Source organism: Ambystoma mexicanum, chromosome 7p, assembly GCF_040938575.1.
Source record: "Ambystoma mexicanum isolate Mex_15411 chromosome 7p, UKY_AmexF1_1, whole genome shotgun sequence".
NCBI classification, from domain to species: Eukaryota; Metazoa; Chordata; class Amphibia; order Caudata; family Ambystomatidae; genus Ambystoma; species Ambystoma mexicanum.
Window position 1 is genome coordinate 295,602,565 of NC_090939.1, and position 27,919 is coordinate 295,630,483.

The 27,919-nt window shown below is 46.5% G+C and overlaps 1 protein-coding gene across 2 annotated transcripts in view; it reads left to right on the forward strand.

Moving 5' to 3' along the window:
- The window catches only part of CCT8 (chaperonin containing TCP1 subunit 8), a 403,324-nt gene extending 383,418 nt beyond the window's left edge, over positions 1 to 19,906 (forward strand). Inside the window, exons 15-16 of one of the 2 annotated variants that reach the window (XM_069636366.1) lie at positions 19,131 to 19,268; positions 19,712 to 19,906. In XM_069636366.1, the coding sequence (XP_069492467.1) occupies positions 19,131 to 19,226 (96 nt within the window). In that variant the 3' untranslated portion in view covers positions 19,227 to 19,268; positions 19,712 to 19,906. The remainder of the gene's footprint in view (positions 1 to 19,130; positions 19,269 to 19,711) is intronic. The other variant, XM_069636365.1, reaches the window with a different exon arrangement.
- Positions 19,907 to 27,919: the final 8,013 nt, after the last annotated feature.

A 27,919-nucleotide genomic window follows, 5' to 3' on the forward strand; every position in this document is an offset into this window, starting at 1 on the left:
TCGACCACTGGGAAGAACAACCTGACAAACCGTGAACGAACCTTGCTGCATTCTCCTGGACCTTTTAAATTGCCTAGTGAAGCCCTGCTGCTGTGCTGAAACTCCTGATCGACAAGAGAAGCTCTGGAAGCGACGACTTAATCCCTTGGGTGAGTGGGACCAACTAGCCCGAGACCAACTCCACTGAACCATCCTCCCCGACTGTCTGTACTTCTTTGCTGCTGCAGGAACTCAGTGCCAGGGGTCGAGAAATCTGCAGTCGAGTGCAACGTCTGTGATCAGGCCAGAAGCTCCAGGAGTCTCCCAGGACCCTTCCGAAGCAGGGCGACCAGAGCTTGAGTCCCGTCACCAGAGTGCAGGACTCCAGTAGTGAAGGAAACCCAACCAGTATCCAAGATCCGCAGTGGTGCGGTTTACTGAGCACTGAGACCAGAGTGCCGCTGACCTGAAAAGAGCCGGTAGCTGCCTCCGAATTGCTGCCGCAGGAGTCCTCCAAATGTCCTCCCTCTTGTCCCCACGACGGAGGCCTGGGAACCCAGGATCGGCATCGTTGCAACCCGACAAAAGCCAGCTGGACCCTCATGTTCTACCAAAGGTACTGTTCTGACTTGGGGTACTTAATCAGTGTCTTTATCTTCGCTCGTCTCAGTTGAAACTTGCAGTAGCTACTTTGCTAGAGTTGATTTCAGCTCTCCCTTTCACAAGTGTAACAGCGTGTGACCCTACATTGATTTTTTTCTTCAACAAATTCTCTTACTTTGTGCAAGATCTTGCTATCTGTAAAGTGTCTCAACTCCATAGACTGTGCTGCAATTGACTTTGGTTGTCCTGGCTCCATGTAGACTCTTACAATCCATCTGACTTTGATACTTACTGTCCCTCACAGGTGATAACTTATTGCCGGGAAAGGTTTTTATCTTTACTTCATTGGAAGATTTAAGTGCTCATGTGCTCCGAGAACCTGTTTAACCTTTTTTCCTTCCCTTAACCCTTTGTACAAACCTCAATCTACAAAATGTACTAGTGATATATAAATACCATAACAGTCCTAGTTAGTGAAGTCACCTCCGGGTGTAGAAAGTGTGTAAGAAGCAGCTCTAAAGAGTATCTACTAGCTTTGTGTTGATTCTGGAAAAGTATTTTAAAGTATGTTTGATAGATATATATTGCCCTTCTTAAAGAATGCTTATTTAAAAACTACTGTTAAATAATTATTTATAACCAAAACCTTGAATGCAAGTGTTACTCGGCTACTTATATTTGTGGATTTCATTGCTACAGCTCTACACCTCACATTTACCCCTCTTGAGATGAGCCTGGCTGCTCAGTCATACTACCAACCTGTATAGTACAGCCCTATACCAAAAGGTGGGTTACCTAATACCAAGAGGACAAGGGTAGTGTAGTCTCCCACAGGGTTACATCAATTCCTGCCTAACATAGCCTTTTCACTGACCATTAATAAGTCACAGGCACCTACCCCCTGCCCCCCACCCCTCTTTCCTGGAAGCGATCAGTGAAATTTTGATATTTAACAAGGGGGGGGGGGGGGGGCAGAAGTGACCCTATGAATTACCGACTGATATTGACCTTCAGGATGTACTAGAACAGGATATGTTAAGCCAGGAACAGCTAGTAAATGTATTTCTGATGTTTGTTAATCTGCTTAGAATCACATGCTGTGCATAGGTCCGACATCCAGTGGTCACTGCGTAGTATTGCATTTTGTTTTTCGTAGTCGAAAAAGGGGACGTCGACAAGGCGTGTCTGAAACACTATCCCTATAGTGACGTGCATTGTACCCACAATCCCTCACGCGTCGAGGTCCCTCAGATTGTTTTTTTCCGCCCAGCTTCTGGTCGCCTTCACACGGAGCTCCTCGAGAGATATTGCAACCCTCGACCTTTGGTCGTTTTTTTATCATAATATTAATAAACCCTCCCTCGACGCAGTTGTAGCTGTTCTCCGCCGAGCGAAAATCTTCGACGGAGGGTCGAGCGGAGGAAATCCTTCGGCGCTGCCGAACACGTGGCCTGGCCTCGCAGGCCATATACAGTAGGGAGAGTGGGGTCGTGGGACATCTCTGGGTCTTTCTGAGAATGCCTTTCCCTTTCCCCTTCCTTTCCCTTGGGGTGCTTATCGCGATTTATTGCCTCGGCTATGGAGAGGACACCCTTTAGGTTTTGCCCGCTTTGCAAAGGCAAATTTACTTGGAAGGACAAGCATTCACGGTGTAACCGCTGCTTGCCCCTCGATCACAAGGAGGAAGGTTGCGCGGCTTGTCGGCTTCTTAAGCCTAAAACTCTAAAAGACCGTAGGGTTAAAAGGTGGGCGGCCTACGCGATGTCAAAGGCCGAAGGTTCACCCGCCGCTGCTACCACCGACAGTGACGAGGAACGCGATAACACGACCTCCGCTACGGAAGTCGAAACCCCCTCTAAAGAGCGCTTGCGCGCTTCGTCGTCTGTCCCCGGCCCCGACGGGCTCGGCTCACGCCCTGCTTATGGGGATGAACACCCCGGCGACACTGACGCACACAAAGACACACATAAGCACACAACCCACGGCTCTTCTTCGTCTAAGACGAAAAGAGCTTTGGCGCCCAAGGAGACGCAGGTTCCACCGGCGGACTCCTCGGACCGTTCGTGTTCGAAGCCCCTCTCGCAGCCGCGACCAGCGACTGGGCTTTCGGCGAATAAGGGCGCCGCCCCAAACCATCGGCCGGCGCGCATCAACAGAAGGCGCAGACCGCCGTAGAGCGTTCGACACCCATAGCGTCGAACACAAGCTTCCGCCGACAAACGAGTCGCCGATAGCTTGGCAAGGATCGCTGTAGCCAACGCCCAGAAGCGTACGCCGAAGAACACGTCGAGCGCTACGCATAAGTCCAACGACACGCCGAAAAAGCCCGAAGAAAGGCAGGGACTACCCCCTTCAATCGGGGGGTCACCCGGCACACCTGAAGGTTTTTCGGAGGGCGACGGGACACTTTCCTCGACGCTTTTGGAGAGGTCGAGCCATTTCCAGCTAAATGACTCTATTTTTCCCCCGCCAGACCGCTCTGGGGTACCCCATGAAACCATGGAAAGACTCCACCTCTGTATGGAGAGGATGGAAAAGTTTGAGTACCCAGACCTCTCAAACTCACAAGAGGACTAGAGAAGGGTCTCAGGAGGACCCGGGCCAAATATCCGAGGCTAGTCGATCCCCAGCAGGACACAGCCTCAGACTTCCATAAGGTATAAGACCTCACTGGGGAGGAACAATGCTTGGAGGAAGAAGATGATTTCATGGACAATGAAGGACAGTACCAGGAGGAATGTCTGGTAGACAGCCCAGACATTATAGAAGGCTTCGGAGAAAACCCAGAAGAAGGACCTTCGCACCCCTGGCAATCCCCATCAGTATATTCCGACACTGATGTCCTAAACCTAACTCCTCCGGACATTCCTCCGGTTAGGAACACGTCTCCAATCGACGATCAGCCCACTTTCAATGCACTGTTGCGCAGAGCTGCAGCGCATTTCGAACTGGACACTGGGAGCTCTCTCCAGAATTGGACTTTGTAGAAAGAGTTATTAAAGAGAAACCCCCGGTCAGCCAGACCATTCCCCTCCTTGCTTCAGTGAAGAGAAAAATTATCCCTTCGCTGTCCACTCCCGGATTGATCAGAGGGGTCAATCCGAGAATTGAAAAACTTTTCACTCCTTCACCCTCAGACCCGCTCTACATTAGGGGACATTCCATACCGGATTCCCTAGTCGTATCTAATACTAGAAAGAGGGCAGGGGTACCACTTTCCACCAGTGAGGCACCCCCTGACAAGGAGGGCAAGAGGCTATATGCCCTTGCAAAGAGAGTAACTTCCTCGGCTGCCTTCTCCGCAAGAATTGCGAACAACAATTCCTTGCTTGCTAGCTACGCAGACGCGCAGTGGTCCAAACTGCGCAAGGACGCCGAGGAAGCACCGGAGCCTTTACGTACACGCCTACTTTCAACTATTGGCGAAGGAACCCAGGTGAACCAGAGCATTGTAAAAAACTCTCTGGACGCGGCAGAAACAGCGGGACGTTCCCTGGTGCAGGGAATACTCCTAAAACGCCATGTATGGCTGCGCAACTCAGGCTTTAAACCGGAGACACAGGCGTCTTTGATAAATAAACCTGTTGAAGACTCTAACCTCTTCGGAAAAGCGGTGGATGAAGCTCTAGAGATGGCTAAAAAAAGAGTTCGATACTATCAAGACTCTTGACCAGATCTCTAGGCCCACTACCAGACGCGGCTATGGCAACAAACGCTTTTTTCGTGGCCAACGCCAGCAACAACAACAAAGTCAACATCAACAATACCCTGCCACCAATTACCAGACCAATAGTGGGCAGTACAGCCAAAGAGGCCAACGCCGGGGTAAGGGGAGAGGTCGGGGATCCGCCCCCAACAACTCCAAGTGACGCGAAGATTCGCGTCCCCTCCCATGCAACACCGGTCGGGGGCCGGATAACATCCTTTCTTCCTGCATGGGAGGAGATAACGTCAGACCGTTGGGTACTTTCCACCGTAGCCCACGGATACTGTATCGAATTCAACAGTTCCCCATCCTACAGACCCCCGAGGGGACGTCGCATGACACCGGAACATCTTGCCATCCTTCTCCAAGAAGTACAACTGCTGGAAAAAGGAGCCATAGAGGTCGTGCCTCTATCTCAGGTAACGGAAGGTATTTATTCAGTGTACTTCCTTGTACCCAAAAAGGATCTAACCATGCGCCCTGTATTAGATCTGCGCCCAGCGAACAAGTTTATCAAACCCCAAAAGTTTCGTATGGTAACCTTACAGGAAGTGATCCCACTGCTTTCTCAGGGAGATTACATGACAACATTGGACATGAAAGATGCATACTTTCATATTTTAATGTTGCCAGCGCACAGAAAATACCTAAGGTTCATGATAGAGGGCAAACACTACCAGTTCAAAGTGCTACCCTTCGGTATAGCATCAGCACCAAGGGTATTCACGAAGGTGCTGGCAGTGGCAGCGGCCCACCTGCGCAGGTTGTCCATCCCAGTTTACCCTTACCTCGACGACTGGCTCATAACAGGGGATTCTTACGAAACATGCTTCTCCAATACCCAAAAGACGGTAGACCTTTTGTTCAAGCTGGGCTTCTCCATCAACGAAAAGAAGTCCAGTTTAGACCCCAGTCAAATCAAACAATTCCTAGGGGCTCTAATTCAAACAAGGGACGGCCTCGTCTTCCCCTCCAAAGAGAGGGTCCAAAACATGCTGTTTCAAATCCCTCAATATGTAACCGGCCGAGAGGTGACGGTACGCAAAGCAATGCGCTTGCTAGGAATGATGGCGTCCTGTATTTATTTGGTACCTCACGCGCGCCTGCGCATGCGCCCAATGCAAGAGTGGCTCAACAGCCAGTGGTGTCAGGCCAGCGGACTATGGGAGGATCTAGTGGTGGTCTCGCAGGCCTTGGTTCTCTCGCTACGGTGGTGGACAAGGGAAAACATGGGAAAAGGGAAACCCTTTGCCACACCCGCGGCGGAAGCCACTCTAACCACAGACGCATCCCTCACTGGATGGGGGGCGCACCTATCCCATCAGACTGCTCACGGAGTGTGGACTCCGAACGTAGCATCCAAACACATCAATCTACTGGAGCTACTAGCGGTGTTCAAGGCGCTAAAAGCCTTCCAGGAACACCTACAAGGCAAGACAGTAATGGTCCTTACAGACAGCACTACAGCCATGTACTACATCAACAAGCAAGGGGGCACCCACTCTCCAGGCCTGTCCAAACTGGCCCAGGTTATATGGAAGTGGGCTCTCAAACAGGACATGTTCCTACTGTCACTACATGTACCCGGGGAACTCAATCTGCTGGCAGACAGACTCAGCAGAGATTTCCCCCTGCCCGGAGAGTACGAATGGCGCCTGCACGAAGACATCGTCTTCGACATCTTCACAGAATGGGGATTCCCAGAGATAGACCTGTTCGCAACCCTGGAGAACTCACAATGCCTAAGTTACGCCTCCAGGTATCCCCAGAACCAATCCAAGGGGAACGGTCTGTCGATGCTATGGTCAGGGAAATTTGTTTACGCTTTTCCCCCCGACTCCCCTTCTCAACAGAGTGGTGCACAAGATGCACCAGGAACAAGTAACCATGATACTAGTGGCCCCAATGTGGGCACGACAACCATGGTTCGCTCACTTGATGGAGATGTCTCTATCTCCCCCAGTAAAACTCCCCTGCCCGTACAACATGCTGTCTCAGGACAAGGGCAGGACCCTGCATCCATGCCCCCAGAACATGAACTTAGCAGCTTGGCTCCTGAGATCATAGAGTTCGGACATCTACAACTCCCGCAAAGATGCATGGACATCCTCAGGGAAGCCAGAAAACCGAACACTCGCCACTGCTATTCTAGCAAGTGGAAAAGATTTGTCATCTGGTGCAGGAGTAAGAGCATCAACCCTATTGACTGCTCTCCCACACATGTGGTCCTATACCTGACCCACCTATTGGATTCAGGTCTAGTGTTTAACTCCATTAAAGTCCACCTAGCGGCACTTTCTGCATACACCACTTCCCAACTCAAAGTGTCGTGGTGGAGGATCCCTGTTATTAAGGCCTTCATGGAGGGAGTAAAGAGAATACACCCACCCGATAGCTGACCCAGCTCCCGGATGGGACCTTAATGTGGTACTTACCAGACTCATGGGCTCTCCATTCGAACCCATGCACAAAGCATCTCTTAAACACCTCACTCTTAAGACTGCTTTTTTAATAGCTATCACCTCCATCAGGAGAGTAAGTGAACTTCAGGCTTTCTATTCTAGACCCCTTCGTTACAGTTCACAGAGATAAGGTGGTTCTACGCACTCACCCTAGGTTTGCTCCGAAATTTATTTCTAAATTCCACGTAAACCAATCTATAGAACTACCAATGTTCTTTCAAAATCCTTCCAATTTGGGAGAAAGGACTCTGCACACACTAGATGTACGCAGAGCGGTCATGTTCTACATGGAAAGAACCAGACCACTGAGGAAGACTAATCCGTTCTTTGTCTCGGTGGCAGCAGGAAGAGAAGGAGATGCGGTTTCAAAGTCCACTATTTCTAGATGGATTGTTCAATGCATCACTCTCTGCTATACTCTTGCTAAGAGAGAACTGCCCTTTAGGCCAAGAGCACACTCTACTCGAGGCACGGGGGCATCCATAGCATTCATTGCAAATGTTCCCCTTGAGTCCATCTGCAAAGCGGCTACCTGGAGTTCTGTGCACACCTTTACAAAACACTACTGTCTAGATACACACTCTAGATCTGACTCCCAGGTGGGGCAGGCAGTATTACGACACCTTTTCTCTACTGTTCCTTCTCATAACCCACCGCCAACTCCGGGTACTGCTCGCTAGTCTATGCACAGCATGTGATTCTAAGCAGATTAACAAACATCAGAAGAGAATGCATTACTTACCGTAAAAGCATTTCTGATGGTTGTATCTGCTTAGATTCACATGCGCCCACCCTTCCTCCCCGCTCGGATGGAAGGAACATAGACTTCCTTTATATATCTCTCTCTTTTCTGTACTCACTCACGTCTAGAAGGCTCCCTCAGGGCAGAAAAATACAAACGGAGGGACCTCGACGCGTGAGGGATTGTGGGTACAATGCACGTCACTATAGGGATAGTGTTTCAGACACGCCTTGTCGACGTCCCCTTTTTCGACTACGAAAAACAAAATGCAATACTCCGCAGTGACCACTGGATGTCGGACCTATGCACAGCATGTGAATCTAAGCAGATACAACCATCAGAAATGCTTTTACGGTAAGTAATGCATTCTCATTTTATTATATTGTGTAAGAGATTCTTTTGACTAATGTACTAACTGGGTTCATTGTACTTACCTGCAGCTCACATCCTCCTTATAAGATAAGCCTGGCTGCTCTGCCATTCTGCCAATCCTTTGGGTAGTACAGACCTATACTATGAGTTGGGGGACCTGTATACCAAGGGATAGTTTTGAGTCTTGCCTCCAGGTGCACTTTAAGAAAACTTCCCTAACGCAAACCCAATGGGGAAGCGGGTGGTTCAAAAGAGATGCTATTTTAGGCCCCGCAGAGGTAGAAACCTTCCCTAACCGATGACAGTAAATCAATGTTGAAGACTTTCCTCCCTGTTAGTCCTGCAGGGTTATCAGGTCTTGGGTTCAAGGGCAATTGTAGAGGGTTGTTCCCCAGCATGTGGTCTGGCATGGATTCACATGCTCATGGATATTTCCCTATCGTCAGACTGGGGATCCTAGGTAAAGAAAAAATCTGTTTCATTGCTGAACTGTCTTTCTCCTAACAACCAATCACTGGTCTCTGGGTCATACTGCCTCCAGCCAATGACTGCCCTCTACCTAAGCCCCTCCTCTGGCAGCCATCTTCAGATTTTTACCGCACGTTCAAGTGGTGGGAGTCCTCGTGATTAGCTCTCAGGCTTTTTACTGCGTTTTGTGTTTCACTATTTTTCCGGTCAATTGAGCCTCAAGCTCCATCTATCTACCATCCGACTAACGGGGACCCGTTTTTTAGATTCTTCAACACCCCTCAAGGGTGAATTTTGTCGAGTTTCTTCTTGGAGGATTCCAGAAACTGCTTCCAAGGCCTAAACCGTGTGGACATGGCGGAGGAGAAGGACTCAACGCCCCTGTTCAAGATTTGCCCAGGCTGCGGCTTGCAGAACATCGTTGTGGGCGGCGGACACACACTGTGCCTCTACTACCTGCGCTCGGACCAGACGCACATGGAGGATGACTGCGTTCTATAGGGAGATGGTGCCCCGTACGATGAACGATCGGCGCAGTCGTCTCATGGAGTGGCTACAGTCCAAGGCCCCTGCTCTGGGTGAGTCCCAGCAGCATGCCTCCCCTGGCTACAAAAAGAAAGCTGAGTGGTCTTCTAAGACCTTTGATGCCGCCTCTCCATGGGGGCCAAACAGAAGGCAAAGCACCGCAAGTCCACTGCCACCAGGAGCGCCGTTGTGACAGGCTCCCCGGCAGCCAGGGCGAGTGCGACATCTCCAGCACCTTCGACCCCGAGCCAGCACTCTTCCTCTTCGAAGGAGAGGAAGTCAAACCATCCAGGCAAGCTCTTGAAGTCCTGGACAGGCCCTACGGAGAAGGCCAAGGGGGAGCGGGGCTCTGACCTTCCCCTTAAGGTGAAGGCCTCAGGCTCAAACAAGGTTGTGAAGGCCCAGATCCATCCAGCGAAGGCCCAGCCTTCCATCGGAGTGGTGGCATCCTTCGCGAAGGCCGCCAAGGCGGATCTGCAGGGCACGACCCCGAAGGCGAGAGTATCTCGGAGTCCTCTTTCCAGCCCATCGAAAAGACACCGAAGAAGATGATGCCTCATTTCACCGAAAGTCTCCCCTGGTCGCAGAGAGGAGGTGGTGGGGGGGGGGGGGGAGCACGGTAGCCGATATCTCTTCTGAGGAGGAGCTTGCCAATCTCCGGACCATCCAGGTGGAACGGTACGTCGAGGTCAGACCCTACGGGGATACCGACTAGGGAGACGACAAAGGTGATAGACTAGCAACAGCAGGGCGTGGGTTTGGACCAGCCTAAACCGCGAACGCTGTTGCAGTTTCCACCTCAGCCCCCACAACCACCTGCAGACATCTCGGGGGACATTCTCGCGGCACTACACATGTTGTGCTCGGAGATCTGGAGGAGGATGCCCCTTGCACCGGCGGCCCTGACCGTGGCGCCTGGACCGTCGGGGCTACCTCCTGCCAAGAAGAGGAGAGTTAACCTCCTTGCCACCCTTTGCCTCCATCTCCACCCCCAAGGGATGATACGGATCCGGACACTGGGACAACGGGTACGGACAACAACGGCAGATTGGGAGAATCTCCCGTCTCTGCCGCCCAGAGCTTCACCACCTGACGAAATAGGCTTGTTTCATGCCATGATTTCCAGGGCCTCGGAGATATTCCAATTGGTCCCTGACGAGAAGTAAGAAAGAGGGTTTCCTATACCAGCGCCGCAAGGTTAAGAGGAAAACCATGCTTTTGGTCCCGCTCTTAGACGACATTTGGGACTAGCGACTGTCCCTCATGAAGAACCCTTCCTCGGCCCCGTCGAAGAGGGACCGTTGCGAGAAGAAATACAGGGTGCTGGACTCTGCGCCCAAGTGTTTGAGGTCCCAACCATCTCCGGACTAAGTGGTCTCTGCGGCAGCAAGGAAGTCTTGGGGCTTGTCCTCTTCAACGAACTCCTCACCCCAAGATTGAACCGGTCGGGGACCCCCACCCGTGCACACCGGTGGGAGGCCGGCTGGTGAACCTCGTCTGCGTGTGCAATGCCATCTCCACCAACAGTTGGGTGCTGGACGCTCTGGCCCACAGTCACACACAATGGAGTTCCAACGGAAGTGTCCGCGTATACCACCAGTGGCCAGGCAGGAAAATCGCATCCCTCAGCTTCTGCTGGAAGTGCGGACCATGCTACGAAAAGGGGCTATAGAGCTTGTCCCCAAGAGGCTCTGGGGCTCCGGAGTGTACTCTTTACCTCCTCGTCAAAAAGATCGGCGGGTGGAGGCCCATCCTAGACCTCCGCCGTCTGAACAAGTAAACCAAGTTTCAAAAGTTTTGGATGGTGACTCTTCAGCATGTGCTGGGACAGCTGGAAGAGGGGGATTTCCCATCATTGCTGGACTTGGAAGACGCCTACTTTCACATCCCCATACACAAAGGACACTGCAAGTACCTGCGCTTCGTGGTTCATGGGCAACACTACCAGTTCAAGACCCTTCCCTTCAGATTGAAGTCGGGGCCAAGGGTTTTCACCTGGTGGCCGTACAGCTGCGTCTACGAAGGATCCACGTCAACCCTTACCTGGATGACTGGCTCAGCCGTGCAGCTCAAAGGTCATCGCCGTCGAACACACGAGGACCATCCAACTCCTGACCGATCTGGGGTTCTCTGTGAACTATGGAAAGTCCTGCTTGGTGCCATTGCAGGACACACTGTTTCTGGGGTCACAGCTCAAGTGTTGTGCCTGGTGTCTGTCGGAGGAGCGGATAGTGGCCATCCTGGGCGAGGTACACCGGCTGTTGGCCCTGAAGCTCGCCAGGGTGAGGGCCATGAAGTCCCTGCTCGGCATGATGTCTTCATACATATACCTCATTCGGCTGTACAGGCTACGTATGCGTCCACTGCAAGAGTTCCTAGACGCCCGTTGGATTCAAGTGTCTGGAAGTTTCGAGGACAAGATCACTCTCGACGAGAGTTTCTGTAAAGCGATACGGTGGTGGGGAGTGCGCGCACATCTGTCTGCAGACGTGGATTTCTAGACCCCACCTCATCAGGAGACGGGCATGACAGACGCCTCCCTGGAAGGATGGGGAGTGCACACCCGCAGTCTTCACACAAGAGGCCTATGGCTACCGGAGAAGACGCTGCATATGAACGTGTTGGAACTGCGGGCAGGGTTTTGGGCCCTCAAGTCCTTCCTTCCCTCAACAGCAAGGTGGTACGGGTCTTCACGGACAACACCACCACAAAGTTCTACATCAGGATGGGGGGGGCACCAGATCCCCGGCGCTCTCCAGAGAGGCACAGGACCTATGGCACTGGGCCGTTGCCCAGGGGATGTTACTCATCCCGTTTCATATGGCAGGATTGAAGAACACAGTCGCTGACTCAGCAGGGAGCTGCGCTCTTGCCATGAATGGCTGCTTCGGCAGGACCAAGTGGATCTTCTGTTCTGATGATGGGGCAATCCCCAGATCGATCTGTTTGTGACGGTGAAGAAAACTAAGTGCCGAGGTTCGCCAGCAGGTTTCCCCAGCCGGGGAGCATGGGGGGCGCATTCTCGTTCCCCTGGGACGGCCTGTTTCTGTATGCGTTCCCTATGTTGCCATTGCTTCTTCGACTCCTCAATCTGCTCAGACTGTCCCGATGCAGGATGATTCTCGTCGCACCATCATGGCCAAGACGGATATGGTACCTGGACCTTCTCAGCATGTCCGCGTCCCCTCCAGTCAAGCTTCTGCAGTCGCAGATCTTCTCGCCAGGGAAGGAGGCGCAATTCTGCACCACGACCCATGATCGCTGAACCTGAAGGCCTGGCTCCTGCAATGTTAGTTTGGTGGATACGATATCCCAGCGGACTACAAGGAGGTGCTTGCCAAGGCCAGGGCTTCGTCTACACTAAAATGCTACAGACATGAATGGAAGAGGTCATCGTTTGGTGCTGTACGAGTTACTGCTCCGCAGGTGGTGCTGTATTTGCTGTCGCTGGCCAAAGCAGGACTGGCCCATGCCTCCATCAAAGTTCATCTGGCGGCTATCTCCTGCTACAACGAGCTCTCCGGAACGGTCGTTGTTGTGGTCACACCATCTGGTTAAAGAGTTTGTCAAAGGGCTGTTCCGTTCGTTCCCGCCGGTGAATGCCCCGGCGTGGGAACTCAATGTGGTGCTGACTAGGCTCATTTGGAACAACCTTCGAACCTATGCATTTGGCTCTGCTGAAGGTTTTGTCGTGGAGGATGGCGTTCCTTGTGGCCATCACCTCTGCACGACGAGTGGGAGATTCAGGCTCTGTCCTATAAGCAACCTTATTTTTACTTTTCACGACACAAGGGTGGTGCTGCGGACCTGTGTTTTTTCAGACCCCTTTGACGCCGGCTGAAAGGACACTGCACTCGCTGGATGTTAGAGCGCTGGAGTTCTACGTGGAACGCACAGTGTTTCAATAAGACGTCGCAACTTTGTGAACTTTGGCCCTGTGAACTATGGAAAGGCCCTCTCCAAGGCTTCCATTTCCAGGTGGCTCTCCGGCTGCATCACCCACTGTCACTGGTTGGCAAACCGACCGTTGCCTGGCCGTCCGAGTCCATTCGACCAGAGCGATCGCTGCAACTACGGCAGTCTTGTCTGGTGTGCCCCTGCTGGACATCTGCAGGGCTGCTACTTGGACGTCAACTCACACTTTCACATGATTTTACTGCGTCGACAGGGATTCCAGCAAGGAGTCCAGAGTCGGCCAAGCACTGCTGCGCAACCTGTTCGCTTGAAGGTGAGCCTGGTGAGGAGTTAATAGATGCTTACTGTTGAGCCTTGCCACCTACCGTGGTTGTGCATGTGTGTACTGCTATGTATTCTTTATTCATGAGCATGTGAATCCATGCCAGACCCCATGCTGGAGAAGGCACAAGTGGTGTCTGGTCAAAGGATCGACACCAAAGGATCGAAAACCAAAGGATCACATTTTTTTTTAATTATATATTTTTTGGGGGGGTTCGTTTAGTGAAAGTGTTTTTTACCACAAAAACGGGTTGGGGGGGGCCAAAAAAAAGTTAAAAAAAAATAATAATTCGATCCTTTGGTTTTCGGTCCTTTGGTGTCGATTCTTTGACCATTCGACCCTTTGGTTGTCGATCCTTTGACCTACAACGGCACAAGTTACTTACCTGTAACTGTTCTCCAGCATGGGTCTGCCATGGATTCCCATGCAAACCCTCCCGCCTGCCCCTCTGCAGCTCTTCTCTTGGTCCCACTGCCACTTCACGTGCTACCAAATCTGAAGTCGCTGCCAGAGGAGGGGCTTAGGTAGAGGGCAGTCATTGGCTGGGGGCATATATGACCCAGAGACCAGTGATTGGTTGTTAGGAGGACAGTTCAGAAATTAAACAAACTGATTTTTTTCTTTACCGATGATTCCCAGCCCGACGACGGGAAATATTCATGAGCATGTGAATCCATGCCAGACCTATGCACCCATGCTGGACAACATTTACAGGTAAGTAACTTGTTCCTTCTCTACCTCCAGAGACCTTGTATGGTTGAGGAGGGACACCCAGAGACAGTCCTATGATGGAGCAGTGACCCTCATGGACATCTTGACCAATGCACAACTTGCCTATACCAATGGCACGATCAAAAGGCTCTCTGCATCTTGCCAGTTAGACTTTGTTCTACTGACCGGCTCCTTTTCTGGTGGGGGTGTGCAGACCACTGTGATCACACAACAAACCATTGCTCGCCGAAGGCTGTCTTTGGGACACTGGTAAGATAGACTTTCAGAATCAACTCTGGGGTGGATTCTGAGAAGTCAACCCATTATAGTGAACAGGAAAAACATTGTCTTTCCAAACCCAGTCAAGGTAGATTAGTAGGGCAGTAATGCTTGGACTCTGGAGGGTTTGAGAGTCTCTGGTTACAATGAGACACATGGAGCACTCCAATAATTTGTTAGACAGAAGATCCACACTTTCACTTTATAGACAATTATGCAATAGTTGGCAATGTGAAGAGCAACACTTTAATTAACTGTGTGTGGTAGTTAGGGAGAAATGGAGCAAACCTCAATTTAGAACCAGTTAGAGGCAGGTTAGTAAATTGCACTAGGAGACGAACTCTAATTGCTTGAAATTAGATGGAAACCCACAGATAAACTTAAGACCATGTTCTAAATAAATCCAACTGTGCTGATAATTGGGGCTGAGCCCCAAAAAGTCATCAGTTCCCTTTTTTCATGCATTTATTGCGATGTTGGTCGCCTTGCACAATATAAACAATTAAAATGTCATACCATTTTATAACGATTCTCAAAACAGACATGAGCCTACATATTCACAACATAGGGCAACATATTCGCCAGTTTATGGCATAGATCTACTTCCAATGCATCAAATATAAAAACAGCTTAAAGACCTAATTCACGTTAAGAACATCCATAATCTCCTATGCATCCACCTAAGAATATTCCATAAGCAGTGTGATTAATATTTACATTAAAATACAGCTCATTAGGTTTCCATACTATCCAATGTATATACTCAATCACCCATGATTAACATTATGTACACTATTAGGTGCTTGGTTGGTGCATAACATAATCAGTGGTTTATTTTTTTAACTGCAATTTTAGTGAGAATTTGATTAATGCTATATTTAGCAATATTGATTTGGCCATGAGGCGACACTATTTTGACATGACCAGGAATTACAACAAATATTCTTTCCTTTGTACTTCAAGGTTTTTACAAGAGTTCAAGAGATATTCTACAGATTCTTGTATTAATGAGTTGTTGCAGTATCTGCAGGATATGTCAACATTCGTTTGTTCCATTTTATACATACCTGTCTTGTGGCCCATAAGTTAAAATGTAGCTTCATAATGTGGTCTCTGTATTGTTTGTCTGGAAATCTTGATAAATATTTCAGTTCGACATTTCAATTTGTAATCCCTCACTTTAAATACCTTGAACTTATTACAGTCATCCCATTGTACTATCCACCCAAAGTCTCTAAGCTTGTTTTTCGCATTATCTGGTCTTTCTAACAATCGACCGGAATTTCAGCTATACTTAGGAGTTCATCACATTCAGCTTTCCAGAGGATTTTCTGTCTGAATTCATGGCCCTGGCCAGATCAGAGAGTAGTGGATGCTGAATTCGATCTGCTAATAAACAATTCCTGTAGAAGGATAGCTTCTGCCATTTGGATAGGCAGTAATCCCTGTATAGGGAAGCTCTAACGGAGATAGCAATTCCTTCCAAAAGATGCCCTCTAAAAGGTTCCAATTTGGCTGATTCTTAGCCATTTTTACCTTAGTACTTTTTAGTTCTAAAAAAGAATGATGGGCTCTAACGAGAATCTGCAGAATCTTTAAATGATTTTCGCCTGAGATGTTAGGGCTACCATCTTGTAGCATAATTTTTTGTTTGAGATCTTTTACCTGCTTGTTTACGATTGGCCCCAAATATTTATACTCATAGATATTTTCAGGGGGATGCCTCCTAAATTGGTAGAGTGACTGAGCAGAAAGGCTCATCTCAAGATGGGCAATGTGAGCTGTAGGGTTGCAACATAGAGATTCACAGTGACGGGTATTCAAATAACACTTGTACTCAAGGTTTCTTGATTAAAATAATTTAACAGTCCGTTTTAAAATAAGCCTTTTTTTCTAAGGGAGCAATATGCAACACTGCAATACACTTCAAAAATGCACTCCTTCAGTTAAGTAGATGCCCTTTTGGGATGGAATACAGATACTTCCTACACCCTGGGGTGACTTCAATAGTTAGGACACTGGTCATTAATATATCACTTTTCACACTTAAATGGTAATACTGAAGTTATGGCAAAATTAAAAAGGTTAGGGAAGGAAACCATGTTAACAAGTTTCTCAAACAGGTAAGCACTTTTCAACCCCACAATGAAATATAGGTTAACCCTTTTCCAGCTATACAAGTAAGGTATGTACGACTTTTTTGAGGGACAGATCAACACAGTCGCAGGGTAAGAAGAGTCTTCAGGGAGCCAGGCCAGCTAATGTCAATGGAGCAAAGTCTAGGGGAGCTGAGGCACTTCTTGAAGATAGCACAAAAGTCTTGCACAAAGTTAGAGTTTGTTGTAAAAAGAAATCACTGTTGGGCCACAAGCTGGGAGGCTTAAGGGCAAAGCTCCGAGCAACTCTTCAAAAGGCAGCACATGCAAGTCTCCAGTGAGAGCAAGCTAGCTACACACAAGAGTTAAGTACCCCTAGTTACACAGTACCTTGAGTCTGAAGAAACTGTTCCAGCAGGCTTCTGTTCCTGTTGTAGTTTCTGCAGATCCGGTTGTTCCTGGGCCTCAGTCGTGGGGACGAGGGAGGACGTCTGGGGACTCCTGCACTAGGGTTTGAAGGTAGGCAGCAGCACTTCGCGGTTTCAGCTACTCGCAAATAGCACCACCATGGTTCTTGGACACCTTGTGGACTTAACTTGCTTCTGGGGTCCAGCATTCTGAGGTGGCTCAGGCTTGGTTAGTCCTGCTTCGAGGGAGTACGCAGGATCTTCCTGGAGCTCGTGTCTGGCTTAAAGGCGATGCACTCGATTCTGGTGATCTGTCCCCTAGCACTCGGTTCCTGCAGCAGCAAAGGCATACAGCCAGCTGAGAGGGGTTCCAGTCGAGTTTGTCATAGGGCTAATTGATCCCACCAACCCAAGGGTAGAAGTCGTCCTTTCCGGGCTTCTCTAGGCGAGTAGCAATTCAGAGCTTCAGCAATGCAGCCGCGCTTCACCGGGCAAACCAACGGTCCAGGAGGGTGCAGCAAGCTTCTCTTCCCGTTTCTTCTTCGGTTCCTTCGTCCAGTTTCCCCTAGCTGTCACTCACACAGCAGGGTGGCTGTCCTCCAAGGCCAGCCAGCCGACCATTCACCTTTTTGGGTGCATTCCTGTAACCAAAGAGACTGAGCACGGAGTTTTGGGAACCGCCTCCTGCCGTGCCAAACACGCAAAAGCCAGAGGTGGGCTTCAACAGTAAACCCTCCCAAAGACAGAACGAAGAAAGGGACCAAACCTGGTTCGGCGCGCAGAGTAAATCTCAAGAAGGACCTTTTCAACAGAAAATGGTCGAAAAAAGACTTGGGGCCATTTTGACAGCTGAGAATTCAGTCTGCGGTAAAAACGCACAATGGTAGGAAAAAATACATCGCTGCCACCAACCAGCCATTAAATGTAGAAAGGGTAACATTATGTTACATGAGAAGGTAGACAAAGGGGATACTAAGTAACCCCTCTTGCACTCTATGGAAGATGGGTGTGCTGGGTCTACAAAGGGAAAAAGGTAAGTAAAGTCAATTTCACTTTACCGTTTCCAAGCGTAGTACTTTATCCAAGAGAAGGTATTTAAACCTTTGAGAAAGCCAAAGGACTTCTCTTTGACACTGCACAGAGGGTGCTGTGTGTCAGTGTAAAAGGATGATGCCTATGGAGTTTGTCAGACTCCAAAACCAAAAACACAGGGTTCAAATCAAAGAAAAATACATAAGTGGGGAAAGGTCTCACACTCTCCAGGATATAAATTAAAAGTCCAGCAAAAGAGCTGGGGGGGTCTCTAAGGTAGAAGGGAATTAACACAGTACTGAAAATTCTCCCCAACACATCTATCATCTGTCAAGTGGCTGCAGGAGTCCTCGTTTATCCAGTATTTGGACTGGAATTGCCCCAGGTCCACCACTGTTAAGAATCTGCACCATTCAAACTTGCAGGGGCTGTTCAATAATGGACACCTTCTGTCCAACACATCTGTCCAGCAACAGACACTGTGGCTTGGATGTGGGCTGGGTCCAAGCATCAGGCCACACACAGATTTCTACTTTGCTTGGAAAAGGGCTTTCCATATATGAAAATCTCGGACCCAAGAGGGCAGAAAGGCAGCGAAGGTCAAAGGACAGGTGAAAATCTCATGGCACAGACATTTAAAGGTATATGGTACTCTAATTGGCATTATGCAATAAAATGCAAAAGTGCACGAGTAAAAAGTTAAACACGGTAGACTGCACACACACTTTATGGGACCCCAAAGGGACTGTGAGATAGCGTTGAAATGTAACTGTTCATGAATGTTTCCTAACGGTTGTTCTCTGTATGATTCTGCAGAATAAATAAACCATGTTTTAAAAATTAAAAAAAACACGGTAGGAAAAGATCTGCTGCCACCAGCCCACCCTGGACCGATTGTACTTGTAACCACAAAGTTACAAAGTATCCCGACTGTAATGTGTGTAGCTTTACAAATGCACACATTTTGCTAAGATATAGTGGGTAGTGTGTCTCCCATTACTGATAGTGTTATGAACTGATTACTTCCCCTTAAAACAGAGTGAAAAGCTAAAGAAAACGGAGTGCTTTACTTATTCCCAAAAAGTCAAGTCAGGAAACGGACAGTAGCAAAAGGATAGTATGTCCCATAGAAGTCTGAGAGGAAAACGGCAAAAAGAAAATCTTTCCCGACTTGTGGGCGTAAGGAGTGCAAAACAGCATTGCATTACTGATGAGGCCTTGGGTTGGTATTCCTCAGTGGAAAAGGGTTGCTAAACCATTAATGCAAAAAAATGTCGGTGCCTCCAGCAAGAGTTGGTTTTAGGGCTTTCGTCCTCACAAGGTGTATGTACATTTCCTTCACTTTTTTTATGACGATGTTCGCCCTATTCTCACACGGAAACCTTTGAAGTTTAACAAATGCATTTTCATAGTTGTAGACGATCCAAGTTTCATTTGTGTGTTCATGTGAAAAGATGTTTTAAAATCTGATAATTTGTATGTTTTATATTGCTTTGTGTAAACTCCTTTAGATCATTATGGCAAAAGCAGCAGGTGGACCGAAAGCCCCCAAAACTCAAGGACATTGGGATAAAGATGATTGGCAAGATCAACCTGAAACATTGTAGTAGTCTGTAAAATACTGGGTGCCAACTCTGCTGAAATCAAAAGTAAAAGTTATAGCTTGCATGAAAGCATTTGCGGCACAAAACTAACCAGCATTTTTCACATGAATGCATTTGTGTGGTCATACTCACTTTTTAACATGGTGTGATTATTTTTTTGAGTGTTAGTGCACCAGTACATTTTTTTTCAAAGTCTTACATGGGTCCATTGACAGGAGATGGCCCCAACGCAACAACTAATCTAAATTGTTTTCATAATGACAAATCCTTGATATTTGAGTTGTTTATTGGAGCACTTGTAGCAGGATTTCTTTTTCAACCCTGCTTTGCGACCTGTTAAACTGCAATATCGGAACCACCAGAAGCCCTTCGTGTTAATGACATGTTTATAGTTGGAAATATTGCATGAACATAAATGCATGTTCTTCATGATGGGCATTGAAGGAGTAATGTGAAATTTATTTTTTTACTTGTTCATTATTTTCCAGATTATCATGGCAAAGCCAGCTGGTGGCCCTAAACCTCCAACGGGAAAAAAGGACTGGGATGATGACCAAAATGATTGAGCAGCTGAACTGTTTTTCATGTATTTTTGTGTTCTGTTGGTGGAATTAGCAAATTATGCTCAGTTACTCTAACTTATATACTATTTCTAGTCAATAAAGTGCACCCTCTGGAGAAAATGTTTACCTAGTTTTAATTCTGCCAATAACCCATTTACAGCATGAATCGGTTTAACCTACTTAAGACTTCATTTCTGCATTTTTATGGTGGCCATATCGTGCAGGCTGTTTCTACCAGTCTTCCCCACCATGTCTCCCATGATCCTTTTTCCATGTTGCATTATAGCTGCTGCTTATCCAAACCTATATTTTACAAGCACCACCTGAAGATATCCAGTTTTTGATACTGTTTTAAAAAGTGCAGCAGTTATGTATGTCACTGGTCTGACCCTTACATGCTGGTTTTGTTTGTTTTTCATTGTCTCCCCTGCTCTGTGGGCTGTTCTCTTTTCGTTTGCCACCTCAATTCTATGCAGTCCCCTGTAGGATGGTGTTGGGGTGGAGATGCACGGAGGACAACATTTTCAGTTCATAGCCCTTCCTATTGGGATTTCACTGGTATGTTGTGTATGCACAAACCGCTCGTGGTGGTGGCAAAGCACTTGCAGATTCAAGGGCTACAAGTTTATTCCATTTGGAAGATTTGACTCTGCATGCTGCTCAAACCCCCAAATCGCTATCGATCTACTCAGTCACGTGTGGTTCTCAAACACTCAGAAATCAAGCCTAATCCCAATCCAAACCAGGCTATTATTTGAAGTAATTCTAAACATGAGGCATTAGTTCTTTCCTCACAGGAAAGGGCAGAGGAATGTAAAGCAGATTGCCTTTTATCAGGGGGAAAACATACTTTACCATATAACAGTAATAATTACTCTGCATGATGTCATGCATTTACTTTTTCCATTTGCGTGTCTACACACACCTTCTGGCGTGGCTTACAAGTCAATGGTTACAAGCGACTGGGGCAAGCTAGTTTTTCCTCAAAAGGTGGTAAAAACACTAAATGGTCTTCTTTCACAAACATATTAAACGAAGGCCTTTTGCTAACATGCCAGTTCAAGTTTTAACTGATGCAACAATGTTGGGATGGGGGCTTTGGCGGGTCAGGTGGACGACACACTCTTGTATAACATTTCAAATGTGTATTAAAGAAAAGCATATTGCCAATCACTCCCTACTTCTATAGGGTGTTCCCTACCTAAGACAACGAAGATGCTCATACGTCAGCAGTGATTCTTAAGAATCTGTCCACCGTCCAAACTAATGCAAACTAACCCTACCATTATCTTAACTAAAGGCAGGAGAATGACTCCCTTCTCCGGCATGGGGTCTGGCATGGATTCACATGCTCATGAATATTCCCAGTCAGTCCGGGAATCCTCAGTAAAAGAAAAAACGGTTCCACTTTCCCTTACAAATGGTTGTTCTCCTATAAACCAATCGCTGAGCTCTGGGTCATCCTGCCCCAACCAATGACTGCGCTCTGTTAGGCAAGATTGTATGCAGTACCCTTTGGGTGCACTAAAACAACCCTGACCTCTTGGCAATAGGAACCCAATCTTTGTTATAAGTCTGTACTACACAGGTTGGTAGCGTGATTGAGCAGCCAGGCTTATCTCAAGAGGGGGTCAATGTGAGCTGCAGAGGAGTTACACAAAGAACACAACCCCTTCCTGTTCTGCAGTGCATTTTACTAACTAATGTGGAAAATTCATCCTAAAGAATTCTTTGCAGAGAAAACAAATTAGCATTCGGAGCCTCAAACTGTAAACCATACTGGTTTAAAAAATGCATCGCTGTTTAGTCCACCAATATTTTTTATTTTTTTTATTTGTTTAGTTGATAAAATCAACCTTTCAAATTATATAACAATTTTCTATATCGTCTTGCATTTCATTACAAAACAGAAGAATAAACACATATCAAAGAAAAACGGGCAAGTGTAGTATTCACCAAATACATAAATAATAAAAACATACTTTTTCCTTAAGTATGTAACAAATATATAACATAAATAATAAAACTTCTCAGTAAAATTTCATACATTATTGCAGTTTTGATTTCCTATTTCTGGATAAATTGAGTCCAAAAACTGTACTATTGCCACTTTCGTGGCCAATTTGAAACATGAAAAAATATGTTGCCAAGTGTCCGTCTGCACACTGATGTTTTGCTCTCCAAGTATATTCTTAAAATAGTTTTCTTTGTACGTTCCACTGAGGACAATGAACTATACAGTGTTCCAAGGTCTTTTTGGTTTAGATTTTTACAAAATTGGCACAAGTTTTGATACTTTGAGATTTGTTTTCTTCTGGCCAACACACCCAATGTTGGCCATAGATTCAAGCGAAATTGCAGGTACTTGTATCACATCTTTGGTGAAGGGAATTTAACCAAATAGTCAGCAGTTGCTTGATATGGTTTATGATCAAACAATTTACGATCAAAATCTTTATACTGCAAACATTTGGATTCATTCTCACACCAATCGTGCTGATATTCAATTTTGCTCGTCCTTGATTGGCTAGAAGTAGTTCTAAGTCAATTGAGGCATCCGCCAGCACATTCAAGGTGAATTGACACCATGCTTGTGGAAGATGAAATTATTTAGGTTTAACAAATGGTTCGCCATTATTCCCAATATGCTATGATGTTTTAAACATAGGAGGCATTTTCGCAACAAAGCACAATATTTCCAGATTACATAAGCGTGCATTGAAAGTAAACCAAATTCAAAACGAATCAATGGTAACGGTGTGCACGAGGGGAGATGTAGAACTTGTTTCTGGAAAAGGGATTCCAGTTTTTCCCACCACTTAAAATCTTTTGGTTTTGTGTCTTTCGTACCAAAGGTCAGAATTGGAATCACCTTTTGTTGATAAAAGACCATCACATGCTTTACTGAAAATGTGCCTAATTCCCCACTAATATTTTCGCCTGAGACACCAAAGTGCGCAATTTGGCTCTTAATTCTGGCTCATAGAATGGATTTGTAAGAGTGTCAGATACCGTTATGCCCAAATATCTATATTGGGATACTTTTGTAAGAACAACATTCTGTAATTTCCACTTGTAATACTTTAGCTTTATGCAAGACTTCCATTTGCACACCATAATTTGTGTTTTAGCTGTGTTTATTGCTAAATGGTTATCATTTACATAAGTTTCAAGACCATTAAGTAGGTTCTGCAATCCAACATGGGTTTTGGACACCAGCACTAGGTCGTCTGCATATAACAAATAGGCGATTTCTTTTTTTTTTTGATTTATTTATTTATTTTTTTGATTACCTATGCTCGGCGGATCACTCGGAACCTAAGTGCAACTCCCATGTCATATATAAATAGGTTGAATATTGTAGTGGCCAGAATGCACCCTTGTTTTAGGCCTCTATACGTGGAGAATTTGAATAACAATTGCCCTTTCAGTGATAACATAACATGCATGCTTGTATTTGTATGTAATAGAACAATTAAGGTCAGAAGCGATTGAGGGCAATTATACTTCACCAATTTATAAGAGTCCAATCAATAGAATCAAACGCCACCCGGAAATCAACAAATGCAAGGTATAATGTCTGTTTCCGGGTGGCGTAGTCTGATTGATCCATATTCAGGGTAATAATGTTCAGAGTTGTACCCATACCGGCAACAAATCCTGACTGAAAGGGATCTTTGTATTGAGTTTGATTGGACCAGTCATTCAACTCTCTCAGTATGAAACGTGAAAATATTTTCCCCGGGGCGTCTAACAACGCAATAAGTCTGTAACTGCTAGGGTCTTTCCTGTCCCCCTTTTTATAGATGGGAACTGTTATGGAATGTTTGCAGGTTGGGGGGAGTATTTGGGTCTTATTGATAGAAAATATATCATACAAAATATGTGCCCAAATTTCCGGATGGTGTTTTAAAAATTTTGTTTGCTAAACCATCAGGACCGCAGGCTCTTGACTGACTGGCCTTTTGAATGAATAATCTGATGTCGTGCAAATCAAATTTTAAATGAAAATCTGTACGGATTTCTAAAGATTCTAGTTTTTGCCCACCTTCTGGGACCTTGTAGAGGTTTGAAAAATGATCAATCCAGGAGTGTTCTGCCACTTCATTCGCTTGTATCGTCACTTGAGAGCCCACACTGACTTGATTTAATAAAGTCCAGGTTTTTGCTAAATTCTTATTTAGAAAAGTGCTTAATGAAGACTGGCCATCTATTTGGAATAACTTTGCGCACCTAAATTTTAGCCAATTCTTATATCTAGTTCTAATATTAATTAGATTTTTTAACCTGATCCCAATTGGTTGGTCCATTGCTTCTCGTTTCTATGATCTATACAAACTTTTCCTTAACTTCAGTTCGTGATCATACAAATGTAACTTTGGTAGAGCCTCTCCCTGTTTTTGATGGCTTGAGTTTGTTTTACTTTGAAAGGCCGGCATCATGTCTGAATATAACACATTATTGGTACCATTTCTCGCAGAGATTCTTAATTCATGATTCAAACATGACTGGAAGTTGCCCAGAAATTCCTCCGACCATCGTAGTCTATTACAACCGTTATTTACTGTAAGATATCCTTGAGTGAATATCTCTCTTCTGGGTATTATCACTTTGAATTAACTACTTATCTGTTAATTGGTGATGATCACTAGCTGTTTCAACAATTTCAAAATCAGTAAATGCATGAAAGAGTTCCTCGTTGGTATAAATGTAATCAATTGTAGAAGAGGAAACCCCTTCAAGTCGAACGGGGGAAGGGATATCGGACATGAAAGCACCATTTAACTTGTGCAAATTGTGATGTTTTACAAATTGGTTCCACTTTGCGATCCTGCTTGTGTTATTATTTGCTTTCATTCAAACTAAGTTCAGGTCGCCTGCAATGAGAAATTTCAAGACCATGGTATCCATTGTAATTAAGTTTTAACATTTCTCTTAGATCTTTTAGGAAGCAATCGTCTGATATACCCACCGAGTTCCAGTACACATTTATTATGGCATATGTTGTAGCATACAGTTGTAGTCGGACCATTTGGATGTAAAGGTTAGGAGCGGCCCAATTGTCAGTACTGGTGTCAGCACTTGCTTGAATGGCTATTAAGAGACCAGAGATCGGTCTTCCACGAAGACCTTTTTTGGCAGGGTTCAAAAGTACGTCATGCTTATCCCATAAAGGGGGAGATGTTAATCATGTTTCTTGGAACATTAACAAATTGAACTTGCATAAGGAGCTGATGTTATTATTTAACATATGCAAAAATCCCCTTGTATTCCAACTAATTAAGGTAAATTCTCTTGTACTAGTTAGTTTTGATTGCTCACGCATTTGCAATCCTTGTTCAATTTCTGACCACCAAATGAGCTTTCATAAGTTGCTTTATGAATTGCCTTTTGTGAATTTTATTGCCTCGAGCATTGATCATTAAGCTCAACTTCCACTGTTAGATCAAACCCCATTTCGAATAGCTGTATTTTTGCTGATCGCAATGTTTTCTGGATGACTCTAGATTCCATCCAGATCCTTGCAGCATGGAGATTGTTTATTTGGAAATTCAACAAGTATTATATCATTAGAACTGATGACCTCTAATTGAGAAATATCAGAAAAATTAGACAATATTGATCTACGATTTAGATCATATTGTATGTTCGGATCAGATCTACATGCCAACTTCAAAGAGTAATTTGCGTGTTTTTGTTTGGCAGGATCAGTAATTTTTCCTTAGCAATAGTAATTTGGGTTAGGATGGAATTGCCTAACATCTTTATTCAACACGGTTTGTAGCAATTTGCAGCAGCTCTGGGGCTACTTTCGCTAACACTCTGCGATTTATTTACATTTTTTTTCTTCCAAGGAAGACAACTGATTTTGCTGTTTTTGAGTTCCCCCCCCCCCCCCCATCAAGTTGCTTGTGTTTTAGGTCAATAAGTTTACAGGGGAATTCCGGTGCACTTCCCAAGGCTTGAATCCTACTTTATATATTATATTTTTTTTTACCATTACATTTTATTGAACATTTTCAAGATACCAAATAAAACATACATTGCAGGTAAGCACATTTCCCCCATACAAATAATTCGACATGAAAACCCCCGCCCCACCACTCTCCCATCCCCCCCCCCCTTAACTACCAAATTACAGAGATCTGAATAGGACCAACCATACGTGCTTGAAACCCTGCCTACCCTGAAGCTAGGCCGTTAACAGAGCCACATAAATTCTGGAAAGGGATCCCTTACGGGAGTGGGCGCGCCAGATCAGCCGCACCGGGGAGAGGGGTAGGAATGCCTTTGACTCGCAGATACTCAAAGATTGACATTGGACAATCTCCCATATCCTCTACCAACGAGTCCTAGTCCTCAAAAGAGCCTTGGCGAAATAACTGGGCTGCCCTCTCTAGGCCCATATCTGACCATTTCTGAGTATTACACAACCCTCTATTACCCAGCTCCAGGGGGGATCCCTAAGTGAAGAAAGAGGGGAAGGCCACGATGAAAGGTCTAGAGTGCCTCCATAACTCTCACAATACTGACAATGTGGGGTGCGACCTCAGTCGGCACGGGAGGGCACCTCCAGGACCCCACAACCAATCCCTAACATTCAGAGGGTGTGTGTGATTATCCTCTATGTAGGTCCTATAGGTACGCAAGTCTTCCCTCAGATGTTCCAGTAAGACTCTAAGCTGGGCAGCCTTATAGTATAGGCGGAAATCAGGAAATCCAAACCCTCCAAAAGACCTAGGGAGAGTCTCAAAGTGGCATGTCTAATCCTCGACTTCCTGCCTCCCTCCCACCCCCATACAAACGGGTGAATCGAAAAGTGAAGAGACCGAAAAAACGACTCTGGGATTCTAACGGGAAGGGAGGCGAAGAGATACAGGAGGCGGGGAAGAATATTCATCTTGACGGATACCATCCGACAAAACCTTGAGGGTCAGGGGAGCCCACCTAACAAGATCAGCCTAATTTTGGAGAGAAGTGGAGGATAGTTAGTTTCAAATAAGGAATTCAGATCTCTCGGGATGCGGATTCCGAGATAGAGGATATCTGAGAGCACCACCCTGATATCCTCCACTGTAGCCCCCTCAACAACAACCCAGGGATTCTGCCCTACTGGCATTAAAGAAGACCCGAGAAAACTCCAAAGGCTCGAATCAAAGAAAGAAGGTTTGGGAGGGAGACGTCCAGATTAGTTAAGTATGCTAAAATGTCATCCGCAAATAGAGAAAGCTTGAATTCCAGATCCCCCCCACTCTTATCCCCGAAATCCCCGGATGCTGCCTAATCGCTATAGCAAGTGGTTCCATTGCAAGAGCATATAAGGGAGATATGGGGCATCCCGGGAAAGGAAGAGCCGCTCGGATACAGTGCCGTTCACCAACATCCTAGCTGCAGGCCCATTGTACAGGGCAGCGATCCAGCAACAAAACCTACTCCCCAACCCCATTCGTTGTAACACCCTTCCCATGTACGGCCACTCGACCCGATCAAAAGCTTTCTCCGAGTCGATAGAAAGCAAATGGACATCCAGCCCTCCTACCGAGGCTTCATGCATGAGATCCAGGGTATTCCTGATATTGTCGGACCCCTGTCTACCTGAAATAAAGCCCACCTGGTCTCTGTGGATTAGGGAGGGGAGATGCTGGGCTAATCTATTGGCCAGAAGCTTCGCTAAGATTTTTACGTCGTTAAGTAACGAGATGGGGCGGTAAGAATGACATAGGGTGGGGTCTTTCCCCTCCTTAGGAATAACCACAATAAGGGCTAACATCGATTGAGGCAGGGCTCCCGAGTCGAGAGCAGTGTTAAATAGTTTAGCCAAAAAGGGAGCAAGGGAAGACCCAAAGGACTTATAAAAGGAAACAGTGAATCCATCTTCCCCCGGAACGGTTACTCCCTTGATAGAGCTGATCGTATTCACAATTTCCTGGGGCGTGATGGGGTCATCCAATAGACCTGCCTGCTCAGGCGAGAGACAGGGGATCGGCAGATCAGCCAAGAACGCATCAACCTTTCGGAAGCATAAAGATGCTCATAATCGCGGCCGAAGTGCTCAACAATACCAAGTCCTCCGTACATCTACTCCCCCCATTCCCCCCGAACATGCACACTCTTGCCATTCCTAAGTTCCCT